Below are 17,236 nucleotides of genomic sequence, written 5' to 3'. Positions count from 1 at the left end.
GAAAAGATTTCAAGATTTGTCTAGTGTTATTTTTGGACCTTGGCTGTAATGTTTATAACATTCATATGTACAGTATGATGATGGTTTGTGTGTGTGTGTGATACAGATACAAAGATGACACACATCTCGCAGCACCTCATCAAATATTTTTGCTATGACATGAAAACATGAGGGCGAGTGTAAGACCTGTTCCGAGAACAGGGGATTCCGCTGCATCATACAGGTCATCTCAGGTTCGAAGAGACCCCCTGTTTTTACTCTCACTGGCCCCCAACCTCACTGTGTGAGGGACCAGTGTTTCGATGCAAGTGACTGATATGGTCACCTTAAAGTAGCATATTCTGTGTGTGTGTGTGTGTGTGTGCGCCCGTGTGCGTGCATGTTTGTTCATGCACTTCCTTTTGATGAACAACCTCAGGCCTCGCAGCCTCATAAAAGCTTGGGTTTATACCTAGAGACTGTGTTTCTGCCACTGCCGCAGGGCTCCTGTCGTGTCTTTGTGTGCGCTAGTATCAGGAAGAGAAAGAAGGGGTATTGAATGGGTTTGTGCCAATACAACAGGAAAAACTACAAGGTAGCATTGTATCCGACTATCGGTAGTCAAGAATGTTGCTATTGTGTGTTTGGAGACAGAACGTTTGTCGAGCAGATAAAAACAGACATCATTGCAGCACTTTTATAGGTGCTGTACTGTGTTTTTGCAATTTGAAAGGAAACTTTGGAATGTCTTGACCTGTTGACAATATTTGTTGTCTTTGTTTCTTGTGTGTGTGAGAATGCATGCTGATGAAATGCTAGGCATAAACAATGTCTGGACTGTATAGCCTGCGAGGTCGCAGGAAATGTGACGTGAATGGGCACATATGCGATGAAGTCGAGGGAAAAACAATCCCATGGGCCTTCTGCTATGTCTGTTTTAAAACAATTGATCAAACTGAAGTTTTCAGCAAAATTGTACCAAACTTATGAATCATTATTGTTATCTTAAAGTTTATAAGGTAAAGAAGACAGTTTTGAACATTCAGTTTTTCAGAATCGGTATCATAGATATCACTCTGAATAATCTGGTATCAGTATTGGTTGAGAAATTTAGTATCAGTGCATCTTTCACCACAAATGTACACGCTGCAGCTTCAAGTTTGGGCAAGGCATCAAGGCATTGTTCTTGAAGCTACCTAGACCTGTCACACCTAAAACTCTAAAGTCAAAGTTCATATCTGCGTGTAAACTGTGTATTGAAGTAGTGGTCAGTAAGTCAGGGCAGGGCTTCCTGTCTGCGTGAATAAGCCCGCTGCCTGTCTGCTTCTCAAACTCTTTATTTTTGTTTCTTGTTGTAAAGAAGTTCTCGTGCTAAGTTTTCGGCCTTTTTGCACGCTCTTGAGTCATAAGGAGGAAGCAGGCATGAGATTTTGTGTGTGATTCAGCAGAATTCTGTGCATGAAATCAGTATTTCAGACTCTGTATTGTCTGGGCACTGCTTTTATCATCACGACCCTTCAGTACAGGAAACCCACTCTATGCGTTAGGCTTCCCAAGACCCCGGGAATGAGAGGGTGCAAATGTAATGGACTCGAAGTTGTGTGTGAATACAAAGCACGGAAATTGCAGCAATGAAGCAAACTGAAGACAAGTTTGACCTGAGTGATGCTTAAAAGCTGTGTATGTTTATGTGGTCCTGGGATACCTTACATTCTGCCAAACGGATCCTAAATCATTCAGATTTTATTATACAGACTGTTTTATTATATTATACTTTATTTTTGAAAGATTTTTTAATAGCATAGTGATTATGGGGTAGAATATACCGTTTGTACAGAAAAGTCATTATGTCTATGCAAAATCCTCATAAAATCTGAAAACACAATATGTGTGTTTAAAAAAGATAGTTGTGAGATATTTCACATTACGAATCACTGTATTCAATGATTTGTATCAGATAGTTTTTTTAATATCAAGGATTTGAATAATATTTAATCATGTTTTATTATGTTAGAATACAAGCAGTGTTTGCAAAAACAATGAATGTAGGATTTTGGTAAATTTGATGAAAAATATATGAGTTTATGTTGAGATCTTCAATAATATTGACTTGTAATTGCAGTCTTGACAGCTTAATTTGAGACATTGTTGAGATTTCTTCTGAAACTTCAATGGAGACATTTTTCTAAGGAGAAGTATCAGAGACATGAGAGACTTAAGGAAAAGTTTCCATTTGTTCTCCATTTAAATTCATTTAAGTCTGAGAGGAACAATTGTGATGTGAAAACATTCTATACATGATACTTCTGGGATAGCCTTAAATTGTATAGGGCGTTTTTCGAGATTACATCCGGCAGCATGTACATTATCCCAGTTATTACACGGCTAACCCATGAAATGTGTACTTTTTAATTAGCAAATGCCGACCTTCCGCCAGGAAAAGCCGTTTACTTTAGTTTTTTAGGCAAGAAATGACGTTCAAACATCACGAACAGTCAATTTGGTTTAATCTCTAAAATATAATATCAAATATGTTATTTAAAGACATATTTATATCCAAATGATTTGCTGCATCCTTCTTACCATGTTTTATTAGTTTTGAGAGTGATATAATATGTGATTCAATCATTAAGTAGTTACTATATTTAAGCTTCCCAAAGTTTGACAAATCGATCTAACTGCATTGATTTTATTGAAAGGAATGGTTTACACCTTTTTTAAAACCAAGTTGCTCTAAGTTGCTTACACATATTAATACAAGTGAAAAACAGAGTGACGGAAGGAAAGGGAAGTGATTATATTCCTGGAACAGGAAATGGGTAAAAAGGATAAAAAGAATTAAAGGAAGTGGCTGTGTGTGGTACAAGGAGGTGTAAAGATGGAGAAACGCTTAAAGGATGGAGAATGATGGAGATACTGGTAAAAAGGACGACACAAAAGAACAGGAATTTAACGTACGTGTTCTTGCCGGTAATGAGGGATGGGAATGCAAGGAGAGAGAGAGTCAAAGAGGAAGTGATGTTAATGTGCACAGGGGTTGCTGAGTCATTAGTGGGCTGGATGATCACTGATAGACCCTATGCCTGGGGGCCAGCTCAGGGGGCGGGACAGCGTCACGCGGCATGTGCGCTGAACAACAGCACGAGGGCACGGGTCGGCTTGTAAACACGTCTTAAATGTGCATTATTATATGCATTGATTGACTTAAAATGGCTAAGAGCAGTATGAATTTCAACAGATTCGGATTGAAATGGAAATGAGTTGGTTCACCTTTATTATTCACCTTCAAACCTGCTTGAGACTAGTTCTTCTGTGTAACACAAAAGTTTACCAACATTCTTCAGAATTCAGAACAAAGAAAGTCTTAAAGGTTTTAAATGACATGAGGATAAATAGTGATGAAAAAATTAATTATTTTTGGTGAACTATCCACTGGCCCATCCAGGTCACCTAAACAAAATTCTTATAATAGATGCTTACATAAGGAAAGCAAACAGACCACCATCCCCTTTTGATCACTAGCATTCAAAACATATTTTCAGCACACACCAAAGAAAACATCTACATGTACACGAGCGTGTGATGGGTGTTCCTCTCCTCATGTAGGTTACTGCTTCCTGTCACTAAGTAAGACAACAAAGAGCACACAGGGGCGTCTAAAGAATGCCCCCTCCTCTTTTTTTCTCTTGCTCTTGTGTGAGTTGTGGTTTTACTGATCTGTTGCTTCATGTCCAAACCTAAGATTTTCAAGCTTCTAACAGAACTTCAAGAAAAAGACCCTCTTAAAGATCAATGCGTTCACCTCTCACCGCGTGTTAAACGTTCACAGCTGTCCAAGTGGAATGCACGCTAACAAATGAGGATGTGGAAAACGAGCATGGGGATATTGGTTCCAGTTGTGTCGCAAATTCTCACAACACGTCTGGTGCAGATTTTTTTGGTTGTTGCATCAAATAAAAAAATCCCCAAAGCATGTTTTCACGTGAGCGTGAAAGGTGTGCATTCCACATCGAGAGCCGCGGCCGTCTTTGACTGGCACCAGATACATTATATTGACACTTTCAACTTCCACAATCTACGAAAACCTCTTTGCTTCACCTTTCTCATCAAAGATGGCCTCTCAGATATGTTGGGTACGAGGTGAAGTGACAAGTTATAAATTAGTCATGCTCTTCCTGTACTGGATAGGTGAATGAGTGAATGCGTAGGACATGTTGCATATTAAACGCGTTTGTTCAAAGCTGAGCGCAGCAGAAATACAACCCTGTGGGAATGAGCTAAACCCAAACGGTTAGCAGCCTTAGAAAGCTGGTTGGTCGAGCATTTCGCTACCATGTTTGAAGCTTAGTGTAGCTTAACACCCCTAAAGATTTGTATTATTTGTGTAAGCCAAAAAGTCAAATTTAGCAATGTTTAGATCCTCAGAACATAACATTTATTCTTAAAGCTGTTGCATATTAATAGAAGTCAAAGTTTAAATAAATAATAATTCTGTGTCAATAATGTAAATGTTCTTCTCTTCACAGTGATTTTCTGCTGTGCTGGTTACTGCAATGAATGGTAACGCTGTCCAGCAGACCACGAGCACTGCACCGTCAATAGCACCTCCTTGTGGTTGGAGGGAGTTCTGCGAGTTGCACGCCAGCACCACGGCCCGAGAACTAGCCCAACACTACCGGCGTTTCATCCGAGAGCAGCCAGTTCAGAATGTGGTCCCCCCAGAAAGTTTCTCCAAGCAGTTTAGCACCCTGTTTCAGCACCATTTCAGCTGCGAAGTGGCTAAAGATGCCGAACCTGCCCCACGGCAACCACTCCAGAACCCCCTACCGCCCATGACTGGCCGTCTACGCATCACTTCCTTTTCAGGAGTGCTGGATTATCGGGAGACGTTGCGCCCAGGAGCCGCTCCTCTAGTCGCTGTGTTGGCACCCAAACCTGATGCGGGGTGCGTCGCTAGGGAACAGGAGCATTTGGTGCGTTGTTCTCCTGCAGACACTACACGCAGATCAACACATCTTAGCCAGGAGGATGAACCACCGGAGCGACAGAACACGCCCCCTGTTTGTAATGATGTAACCCATATTTCTGTCAGTCGAATCAAAGATAGTGTCTACCGGCTTTTTAAGAAATCACCACCACTTGTCGAATCCCTTAGCAGTTGCCCAAGGGACGAATCGGTCCAGGGTGGCGGACCCTCAGTGACCGTTGTAAACAATGGCCAGCCTTCACCTCAGACTGTGCAGGGACCCGCCCATCGTTTCTCACAATGGAGCATGTTGCGAGAGCGGTGGAGTCTGTTTCGTACTGTGAGACGCAGACAGGAAACCGGAAGTGTTTGTAAGGAGGGGCTGCTTCGATACCTGGAGGTGGATGACTCTATCTCCGACACACCCCCGCAGTGGCTACGCTGCCGCCTGCTGGTCAGGAGGACCAATGAGCACACAGCTAGTGAGAGGTACCAGCTAGAGCTCTATGACCCACCTAAGGTAAGGGGATTTTTGGGGGGCAACTTTTTATAGTCTCAAACTCCTTAAACAAGATCGGTTATTGCCATATACATGTGTTTTTGTTTTTATTGAGGTTGAAGTTAAATCTTTCAGAACTCGTGGAGCCAGGCTTAGTGTACTTTGTGTATTTGATTGGAATCTGATCTAAAAGATTGACAGTTTTTCACAACTGTTCAGATTTGATTTGTTTGACTTGTAGTGTTCTTTTCAGTGACTGAAACGTAGGCTTCTGGCATGTGCGGCATTATTTACTGGAACATGGAGATCTCTCTATATAGATCCATTTTTTGCAACAACATATGACCGCAAAAACCGATCAGTAAGGTTAAAGGATCAGTGTATGTAATTAAGGGGCATCTATAGGGATGAGCGAGTACAGCATTATCTGTATCTGTATCTGTTAACCATATGAATTATCTGTATCCGTATCTGTACTCGGACTGGGCGGGGCCTAACCAGGAAGTGGGCGGAATTTAACCCGGAAATTGGGTCGGGTTGTCTTGAGATGGGCGGGGCTTTAACCGGTATGTTATTTTAAGCATGCAATTGATATGGGTTGATCAGAAATTGTTATATTTAATGCTGATTAGAAAAATATTTACATGACAGCATCAGCATTGAGCTTCAGATCAATGGTTTTGATCACGATGACAAACAAACTATATACAGAATAAGTTTTGCAACAATGAATACAACACATGCGGTTGCAATTATGAAGTAAAATGTAATGAACAAGAGTTTTCATCTCAACATAACTGTATTTTCTAACTTTTAATTAAAAACTGGTTAGAGCCAGCTGACGGTTTAAAAAAGACAGGCAGAGTCGCATTCTACCAAGCACCACGTCTGAACAAACCCCACATTTACCAAACTCTACTGGTTAATAATAAAGTACTACAAACCGAAATATAAAACAAACCTGAAGCTGAAGATACCCTAAACGTTAACGGAAAAGACCCGCGAACCTGAGTGACTGAGGGAGAGACGGAGAGAGAGAGCTGCAGACACAGTCAGCAACACAATACATCTGTATATGTGTAGGGGAGGGGCGCTGTGACTATCACAGAACGCAGACACAGTCAGCTACCCAATGAGGATTTTTATTCAATCCGAGCACAGATATTGACTCGTATTACTCGTATAATACTCGTACTCGGCAAAAGTGCTTTAACTGTACCGGATACTCGTTTCAGCCGAGTATCCGGCTGAACTCTAGGCATCTACTGGTGAGGTTGCCAATTGCTCACTTCACCGCTCCCTTTTGAAGCACTAGGGTGGCTGACGCAGAACCAAGATGTTGTCACATTTTCGCATCTTTGCCCAAGGAGATAATGTATTTATGAAATGTTCTCTTTAGAGCAGTTTGTCCATTTAGGTCTACTGTAGAAACAATATGGTGGATTCCATGTAAGGGGATGTAGTGGATGTACTTTAGATCGATATAGCTCATTGTAAGGTAATAAAGATCCTCCAAAAATGACACATTGGACATTTAAACCTTAAGGAATTTTCAAAAATGTGAGATTTTAATACACAAACAGTGTGGTTTGAAACACATTTGTACAAATTCGAAACAAACCAGATACAAACTTGATTTTCCCCCCTTAATTACACTTGCAACAAATGATTGCAGTAAGGTATGCACACAAATTTGGACAGAAAAAAATGATTGTACAAAAATGAAATCCATAATCTTGAAATCAAAAGACTTGACTTGCTACGTACGTCATTGCACAATAATGAAGAAAGACAGTGTGCAAGACTTTCAGATTTTTCCCCCTGAAAAAAAGTCAGTTAGGAACACCATAGAGACATGTACATGACAACATTTTCATGTTTTGCTAAACTATTTGAAACGAACAGCTGAGTCGTTTTATTTGTTAACTTTCATGTTTTAACTATTACTCAGTTAATGCGCTGACATAGAAAACAGCTTGTTTTAAACACAGTTAATGATAGTAAAATGGACACAATTACTGTACTGTCTTCATCTCTCACCGTCGCGCACCATTTCATTTGGTTACTCTGAATGATATCGGATAATTGCCGGTTTGCTAGTTCATTCCACCGGCGAATGGCGTTGACTTGCATGGAGGGTCACGGCACAGATGTATCAAGGCTGTGATTGGCTCCTAAGGAATCTTGGCAGAGATATGAGGACTTGCTCAAAATGCCTATATAAGGAAAGGCAACATAGGGCAAGAAAGTGCAAACACTACCCTTCAAGTGTATACACTTTTATAAAAGTTAGAAACATACGCACGTGAAACCGTTAATTTGGGACATTTTATCAGTCAGTCTTTTTTGTGAACGTAAATCATAAATTATTTAATTTGCGTGTATTTTATGTGTGCATGCATAGAGAGATGCATATATAATAAGTCTTGATTCTGTAATGGCAAGCTCTATATTTGGTATGTTTACTACAATAGCAACACCGAGGGCAGCTATGCACAGAGAGGAAGCTGCAGGCTGGCTGATAATTTCTATGCGTGAGAAACTTTGTTTCAGGGAAGTCCTAAGTTTAAAAGCAGCGTGTGCACTGCAGATAAATTAGAAAGATTATCTGCAGTCAGATTTCACAGAAGGGTTATATTATTACCGTGTTTAAAGGGAATTTAAAGAGACAGCTAGGCCTCTATACTTCGAATCTTATTCAGCATTTGCAATGCACTGACAAAGTAATTAACATGTTTTTAAAAAAGTATAAAAGAATTTCTCGCATGTCTGCAAATGTCACTTTTCTAAACAAACCCACAATAATATGTGGGTTAGTGAACTACAACCACGAGCCACTAAAATCGACACCTAAATCATAATTTCCCAATCTTAAAATCGAATCTGTTATAACCAGAATTCGTTTTACCTGGAAGAGATTACAGTGTGTGAGTTTCTGCTTGAAGATCTGATGAGGTCACGCTTTTTGCATAATCTCTGCAGCGTGCAGAGTTATTATATGTTAAATATTGCTGTTGGATGTTCATAAAATATGATAAACAAATTTCATTCACGTTTGATTATGTATTTGGTAAACCACATCAGCCTGTGTGGGGTTAATCAATATAAAGTTTTGTCTTTGGTTATTTGTCCATATTTTGTTTATGTTTTATTGGTCACAATAGAGTACCCCAGAGATGAAGTATTCTTGTATTCAAAAGAAACAAATGTTGTGTTCGTTTGTAAAGATAATCTTAATATGAAAAATATGTAAACATCTTAAACCTTTGTTGTAAATCACAGAGCTTATTTTTTGCAATCTTCTGAAAGTCTATGGGAAAAATGCTTTCAGTCGAGGAAACCAGTGCGGTGCTAACCTCTGGATTGGCCTACAAAAATACATCATCTCTGGGATACTCTGTGAAGGCCAAATACAAGACAATACTGTTTAAATAAATAAATCATTTGTATTGTATTTAATTGAGTAGCTGTGAATAGATGTCAATTCTAGTTTAGTTTATTTGAAGATGTTTAGATTTTTTGGTTTAGAAATCATCTGTTGTTGGTCTCCTGGTTCAGTCAAAATGCCAGGCTGAGTCTTCATAAAACAAGGTTTCCCAGGCCTATATACCATAAAGCGTAAGAGGAATAGTTCACCTTAGTGTAAATTCACTTGTAATGTATTCACCCTCACCCAGATTATGTGATGAAATATAATAAGACAAATTATTTTGAATTTTTAAATTGATGTATCGCCTCAATTAGAATGTTTGTTCCAATATTACAAGATAAGACAATAAGCTAAAAGAAGCTTTGTATTCTTAATGCATTTATTAACCCACTGGAGTCATTTGGATTGCATTATTGATGGATGGATCATGTGCTTTTTTTACATTAAGGGACAGATTTACTAAACCGGGCAAAATAGCTCTATAGTGCAATTTAAAAAAAAGCGCAGATGGGAGTTGAAATTTCAGCGGTGATTTACAAGCATGCAATATCACATTTCCATAATGACCAACACAATCAACAAATGTGTGCAGGGTTTAAGACACGTTTTTTGGGCGTTAAATTATGAAGCAAATACCATTGCAATGATGAGCGCAGACCTTAGTAAATCACGCTGCGGGGTTCATTAAAAAAACCTTCATTTAACATCCTTTTCAGCGCTTATTTTCATGCGTGTCTTTATTAAATACAGAACGTAGTTTTTTTACGACAAACAAGGTGTTTGCGCTGCCGCAAGTTGATCGTAAATCTGGCCCTTAATGCCTCATGTCTAGTAGCACAGTGGCATTTTTTATGTAGGTATTTGTGTTTAACTGATAACAGGAAGTCATAGTGAGTTTGCTCAGTGGGTAGAGCATGGCGCTTGCAATGCCAAGGTCATGGGTTTGATCCCAGGGAATTACACATAGTAAGAAACAAATGTATAGGACAATGCAATATAAGTTGCCCTGGATATAAGCGTCTGCCAAAATGCATAAATGTAAATGTAAACTATTCATGTTTGCCATTTGATATGATGTGGCGCACCCGACACATTAAAGGGCCGCAAATCCAGGTGTTTTCTGCAGTGTAAAAATATTTAGTGGTATCACCAGAAGGTCTCTGTAAAGTTTTACCTCAAAATACACCACAACATATCTTTCATTACAATATGTTGAACATGGCCATTTGTGGCTGCAATGGAAAACACACCGTTTTTGTGTGTGTCTCTTAAAATGCAAATGAGCTTCTGCTCCCCTCATAAGGCGGAGTCTGTGAGCGGTCATGGGCGGGATTAAATCAATGTGACATCACATTGATAGGGGATTCCCAATAGCTTGTTTTGTGTCACTGTTGTGGTTTAAAGGAGATTACAAAAAGAAGAGTAGATGGATTTGTATAAGTACAGGTTGTTTCTGCACATACGCTGGCGACTCAATTTCTGGTAGATGAACATTTAAAAGTGCACTTTCTGGCATTGCGGCCCTTTAAGTTATTAACGTATCAGGGCATCATTCTGTCTGAACTTGTCTTGTTTTTCTAGTCTTATTTACTGTGCAACACTTGCAACCATAGCTATGGAAAATATTTCTAATTCTAGAAAACCGCATCCTCCCATCTGGAGCTTATTAGTGCTTCACATTGACCCTGTACACATGCTCACACAACTACATACATTTCTAGCCTTTAACAAGCCACTAACATCTCAATCAGATTAGCAACACAATTTGAAGTGTAGAAACACAACCACAGTCTGCACAGATTACAATGTTTATGTTTTTGAAAAATGAAAAAGATTAATTTATTAATTGATCAATCGCAACATATTTTTTTGTCGTTGTATATTTTATCATGGAGAAACTCGGTTTCCTGTGAGTGGTTTAGAGCTTTTGCTGCAGTTTATATGTTTCCATCAAAACATAGGCTTCTCTGATTAGTGGAATTCTTTTTTAGTATTATAATTAGCGAATTTCCTCACTTTGAATTGCGCTATTTAACACGTTTTATAAAGACATTTCTACATGATCGAACGGACTTTCACAGAAAAAATTGATCATGTAACAATCTCTGATTTCATGATTTAAAAGTTTTTTACATTATAGCCAAAAAATCTATTTGAGCTCTGATTTGTCTGATTTTGAGCTCTGGAATGTGACTGCTTTGGTGTGTTTACTTGCCCTCATTGTTTTCCACTTCCCTTTGAAAGAAATGGACTGAAACCGAGGCAGTCTGAGTCAAAGTTTCGTTTCCTAATACGAGTATGACCAGAAAGCTCTGACCTCGTACTCCTGGGTAACGATATGAGAATCTACACTTCGATAAGTAAGCCACATGCCCGTTTCCCCGAAAGCACAACACTTGACAATTTAAAACCAAGAATTATATCATAATAACCAGGTGCATACACACTCCTTGACAGAGATCTGCACGAACGCACACACCTACCCTTCATGCACGGCTTCACATGAAAGAAATTGATTTTGCATTTTGCATTTTTTTTTTAATAAAAGTACATGTAATTGCATGCATTGTTGTAAATCATGTACATCTTTTCTCTTTTCATCATTTGGAAATGCTTTTTTTGAGATTTTTGTTTTATATACCACACATCCTACACAGAAAATAAAAAAACTTTTTGTCATGCATGCCCGATTTATTAAAGCTTTATTTTTACAGCGAATATGTGAGGCGATTTTTATGGAGTTTAATATCTGAATGTTTCTAGTTTGTTTTGTCTGTAACCATCTGCTTTTTTTATTCATTGAAGCCCTTCACTCATTAGTGAGCACACATCCATCTAGTTTCAATGTTAGATGACACTTTCTAGTGTAAAGCCTCCCACGTAAACCCAGTCGAGATAAAGATTCATGTGTGCCTTGCATTTGACAGCTCTTCATTTTGTGTGTGTGTTTTATTGGAGCTATAGTGAGAGGACAAACAATGGCGTGTTGGTGGTGGGAGTGCAACGGTGTTTGATCAAAATATTGACGTTGTTGACGTGTGTTGAGTGTTACTACGCTGCACAGTCCTGTGGCGTTGTGTTTTCATTTTATGAAATAAAATATGCATGACAAGCCATTTCATAGGGTTGTTTAGGTATTTTTAAACACGAAATTGATGGGGAGTGTGCGTGAACTGTGCAAGACTAATTTTGTTAAGTTTCCCTCCTTGCCAGCATTTTATTATTTCACGGTCAAAATTGATGAGCCAAATTTAAACTTTTGTGGCTTCTGAAATATTATTTGACTGGACTATTGGGACAAAACTTACCCAATATCTATGTTACCTTTTGTTTTTACTTCCTTTAGGAACAGTACAAGCCAAAAATGAAAATTCAGCTTTAAAATTAATTTGTCCAAACTGACTTTTACACAATTAAAGTGAAAATGGCGACCATTGATTGCATAAATTATTGTATGAATAGGAATGTAACAATATTATGGATATCGTGTTATCGTAATAGCAAAATTGTCTCATTATTTTTTGTGGTCACATGAAACGATAGGTCTTCCGGCGCTAACATATAGAATGTTAGAAAAATAATAGATGTTATCTTTACAAGGTCCATCTTCTGCAATTTTTTTTTTAATAAAAGGGATTATTAGGTCATTTGACCCATCTCATACTATAACTCAAAGCAACAGTTATGATTAGAGGATAAAGAAAAGAGGATGCTTATGGTACGTTTCCAAGTCATCATTTTCTCCTTTTGCATATTGTAATAAATACCATCCTGTAGGCTTTATACGAGGTATTACCATACAGTGAGATTTTGTTACACCACTAATTTTGAATAATGTACAATTCAGGCTGTACCTTACATAAAGCATAAAATGGCTTTAGAAGAATCAGACTGTAGTTCAAGAGTTGCCTAGACTGCTTCTGTTGTAAGCATACTTTCATGGTGGTTTTATGTTCTTTTTGAACTTTTACAGCTCAAGTCCCCGTCCGCTTTCATTGTATATTACAGAGCCACATGAGAAATCTTTAGAAGTGCTTTATGTGTGTTTGACAAGAGAAAGAAATAAAGTATTATTGCTCAGAATCACAGATAAGCAGATAAAAAATATTTTGGGATGTACTGTCCCTTTAACTGGTTGTCATTTCGCTTGTATTTTACATCTGAAACTATTTACCGTGTTTTATGTTTGCATTCCATGCATTCAGGCATTGATCATACCGGTTCTGAAAGTGCTTAAGTGACTAGTTGTACCGCTGACGGTTGACTCTGACAGTTGACTCTCAGTTTTGTTGCCCTGATGTAAACACATGGTTTTAGGTTCCAGAGTGTGGTTTTCAAGTGTGTGTTCATGTGGAAAACATGCCACACAGCTCTTTCATTTGTGTATCAAAGGTGTTTGCTGGCTGCGTGTGTATTGTGTCTGTTTTTGTGTGGACTCACAGCTGTTTTAGAGTAGACCTCATTGTTTATTATAATGCGCGCCAAGGTTGCCACATGCTGTGCTTAACACATGTAATGGAAAATGTTATATAATATATAACATGATAGGCAATTTATTTAATATAGCATATACAAAAATAACACTTTTATGACCGTGCAATTCATAGTATAATGAAGTTGACAAATGAATGTAAACATACACTATAACACACACAAGTTACACACATTTTTATTTATGGATTTATGAGTTCATGTATGGATTATAGGGGAGAAAATGCAACATATTTACTAGGTGCCTATTTTCACATGTATAAGTATATAATGATGTTTCTGTAAATAGTTTGGTTTCTGGTTCTGGTGTAGTAATTTAATCATTGGCTCCATAGATATAAATGGGGATAATAGGGTAAAACACATGGTAAAATGGAAGTTCACAAATAGTCAAAACATGTAGAGCATGAGCCATCAAAAAATGGAGCAAAAAGTGTTAAACAAATTGATCTATTACCATATAAAACATGGGGCAGGCATCGGGCCTTTTTGCCATTGTAGCAATCCCCCGCATGGCAGAGTATCACTTTACCAGAGCATACATACATTTTTATTATGGTGCGGTGACTGTTAAGAGTTAACCTGTAAGAAAAGCCTACACTCTCGCAGCACAACAGAGTAATATTAAATTGGTGATTTATTATGTTTTCCACTTTATGCGCGCATTGTACAGACCTTTGAGTTTATATCAAAGTTACACAAGAGCAATTAATGACAGTAGCTTTCTCCTGCGGTACACGCCGGTCAGTCTGAGCAGTGCTGCTTGATGTCCGACAAACCAAATATATTGACAATTGTGGGACACGGTGACACAGGGCAGCATGTAATCTTGTGGATGCGCACCCGTAGCCTCATTTTTTTGCTGAGCTCAGCAACAAAAAAAATATTTTGTGTTTCCTCAACATCCAGTTTTGTCCCAAGTATATTATCGAGGTCATCTTACCAGGGAAACTTGTACATCCCACACTTGGATGTACTGCTGACGTAGTTTCTTTACCTTAACCCGGCACTATTCCACAGATCTATTAAACCCCCTTTCCATTAGTTGTTTGCTAAACAATGAAAATATTGTGCTGTTCTTGTTAGTTTTCGAAAGTTGAGATGTAATATGGTCATCAGACCAAATTTCTATGAGGCTCCGTCCCTACTCACAACTCCAAGTCTACCTGTCAGCTACCAAGCTATTACTAATTGTCAACAAACACTTGTCCTCGTTCCAAAATGCAGAGCACAGCTGACAATGCTAGCTGGATTTGTTCAAAAAAGTGCAGTACTTTTTGCATTTTGGTCTGTTCGAGGTCAGATCACGTTCTCACCACAAACTAACTGCTCCAGGGTTTGTTTGAAATCGTACAGAGACCACCTCTTCAAGGAGCTCTCAGTACACTAATTTAGTCTGCTTTTGGAGCGCACTTGAGTGCGAATGCTGCATTCACATCTGCCACATGAACCACACCCAGAAGAAAATGAATTTTAGTACTAAATGCTTTCCTGTGGCTCAGTGGTTAGAGCATGGCACTAGCAATGCCAAGGTCATGGGTTCGATGCACAAATACATATGTATACAGAAATCCAATGATGTATAAAACTAATGTAAAATCACAATTTAATGTAAGTCGCTTTGGATAAAAGTGTCTGCCGAATGCGTAAATGTAAATGTAATGTAAACGAGTCCAGGGTGAAAGCACTCTTAGAATTAGCAAAAATTGGCCAATGTTAACTCGACAATTAAATCTAGAAATATATTTTCTCATACTGTTAGTATCTCCAGCAGCGTATATGCAGAGTCAGTGTCATTACGAAGAGTTTGTATGGGCTTTGTTGCAGCTCATTTGCTAAACCTGCATCCGCCAAGCTGGTATACCTGACCTCACTGAGCAACCAATGGAAAGCACCGCCTGTTCCCCCTCCATCTTTCTCTCTTTGTGTGTATCTGTGTAGGTGCTGTGGTTCATCTTCTCTAGTCCGTAAACAGGATGCTCGCTCGACCTGTTTGAATATGTAGTTGAATATGAGTAGCTGCGTGTGTGTATTGTAATGTGCCATTGTGATTCTCTGCACTTTCAAGCAAACCATATAGCTTGTGTATTTATTACTATTTAAACGATATCTAATGCATTGAAGCCTCTGAAGATTTGAATGTAAAGCTACAGAGAAACTGCTGAAGCAATTTTTCTGATGTGATAGAAATGGATTGAAGAGAGTTATCTGTTTTGTCAAACACATTAGTGTTTTGTTTTGTAATGCTGAAGTGCATTAAATATGTGACAAAAACATGGTAAAGTGCTCTAGATTGCATGCAACTTAATATTTGTCCATCATGGGGAGCTTTTGAGTGACACAGGAAACTTGCTTTTTTCTTAAATTTTTTCCTCTCTCTCTCTCTCTCTCTCTCTCTCTCTCTCTTTCATTCTCTCTCTTTCTCTCTCTCTAACTTTCATGTGTATTTTCTCAGTACTGTGTTTAGCTGTGGTGCAGCTACAGTAAAGGTCAGAGTGATTGACACTCTATTTTAGCAGCTCGCAGCAGTGCTGGGAGATAAATAAACCAGGGATTGTAAAAATAAAGCCTGTGAAAACTAGAAAGATACGAAAATGTTCAGAGCCAGGAAGGGTCAGCGTTTTGCTGGCCTGCACGTGTGAATACGCGCACTTGTTTTAAAAAGTCACATCGTTACATGTTGAGTACTTTTTTACGTGCCGAAGTAAAGGTGCATTCACACTGACCACAATTTATTGAAATCTGAGGTTGTTGACGATCAACAGTTGGATCACTTGACATGTAGAACTTGGAGATTAATTTATTCTTATAAGAATAAACTTTAAAATCTTAATGAGGAAAATCAACAAACTATTAACCAGAAAAACAAATAGCACTGTAAAAGCTGTAAAAAAAGCACACACACCATACCTACTGTATATATACACCTACCTACCTACATCTATATACCTATTTACAGTGTATATATATATATATATATATATATATATATATATATATATATATATATATATATACTTACCTTAGTATATATATGTACATGTCATGTGCGTGTGCATTTTTGTATATCTGTAGATATTTATTTATGTATAGGTATTTACATTTGTAATTGATTTCCAAGTTTAAATACATATGTATACGTAGATACGTAGGCATGTAGAAATTTATTTAATGTGAAGGTATTTTAAACGTGTAACTGGAAACCACATTATCCACAGAAACATCATCATATACTTGTATATGTGAAAATAGACAGTTTATTAAAAAGCATTTTCTATAAAATGGTAACTCTCTTTATAAATCAGATTTTTCTAAATCTCAGATGTTTGCTACTGGTAGTGTTGTATCGTTTCTAGATTTCTTTCCTCGTTGTTATTGCCAATTTCATAATCTGACTCATTCTGAAACATAGTTCTGAAAATGTGACTAAAATCAAAAGTAACAATTAGGAAGCGAGTTATTCAGCTGAACGATACGCTGTCTGTTGAGGTGTACTTAATCACACACCTGTACAAACACGTGTATGTTAAGTGATAAATTAAAGTTTTTTTTAATTGATTTCTTTTGTTTGCTTACTCCAGTGAAAATTTTGTCCACTGTGTTCTTGGGCTGGAGCACTCATTCATATTGACATGTACATTTATGCATTCTGCAGGTGATTTTATTTAAAGATATTATTTTATCAGTATGTGTGTTCCGTGAGAATGAAACCGAAGCAAACTTCGTTGCTGTTCTATAAATTGTGCTACGGCTGTTTTTATGGGGTTGACTGGACTTCCATGCAGGAAATGCAGCTGGAGTCATGACAGAAAAAAGACAAGCAACATTGTACACAGCTTATCAAACAACAAACAGGCCATACACGGCAAGA

The 17,236-nt window shown here is 38.1% G+C and overlaps 1 protein-coding gene across 1 annotated transcript in view; it reads left to right on the top strand.

Moving 5' to 3' along the window:
- The window catches only part of sh2b3 (SH2B adaptor protein 3), a 30,981-nt gene that overhangs the window by 1,336 nt on the left and 12,409 nt on the right, over nt 1-17,236 (top strand). The window contains exon 2 of the mRNA XM_056746528.1: nt 4,506-5,465. Within this exon, the coding sequence (XP_056602506.1) occupies nt 4,533-5,465 (933 nt within the window). The 5' untranslated portion in view covers nt 4,506-4,532. The remainder of the gene's footprint in view (nt 1-4,505; nt 5,466-17,236) is intronic.

Source organism: Triplophysa dalaica, chromosome 4 (genome assembly GCF_015846415.1).
Source record: "Triplophysa dalaica isolate WHDGS20190420 chromosome 4, ASM1584641v1, whole genome shotgun sequence".
Taxonomy (NCBI): domain Eukaryota; kingdom Metazoa; phylum Chordata; class Actinopteri; order Cypriniformes; family Nemacheilidae; genus Triplophysa; species Triplophysa dalaica.
Note: the sequence above shows the minus strand (reverse complement) of the source record. Positions and strands in the feature narration are given on the sequence as shown.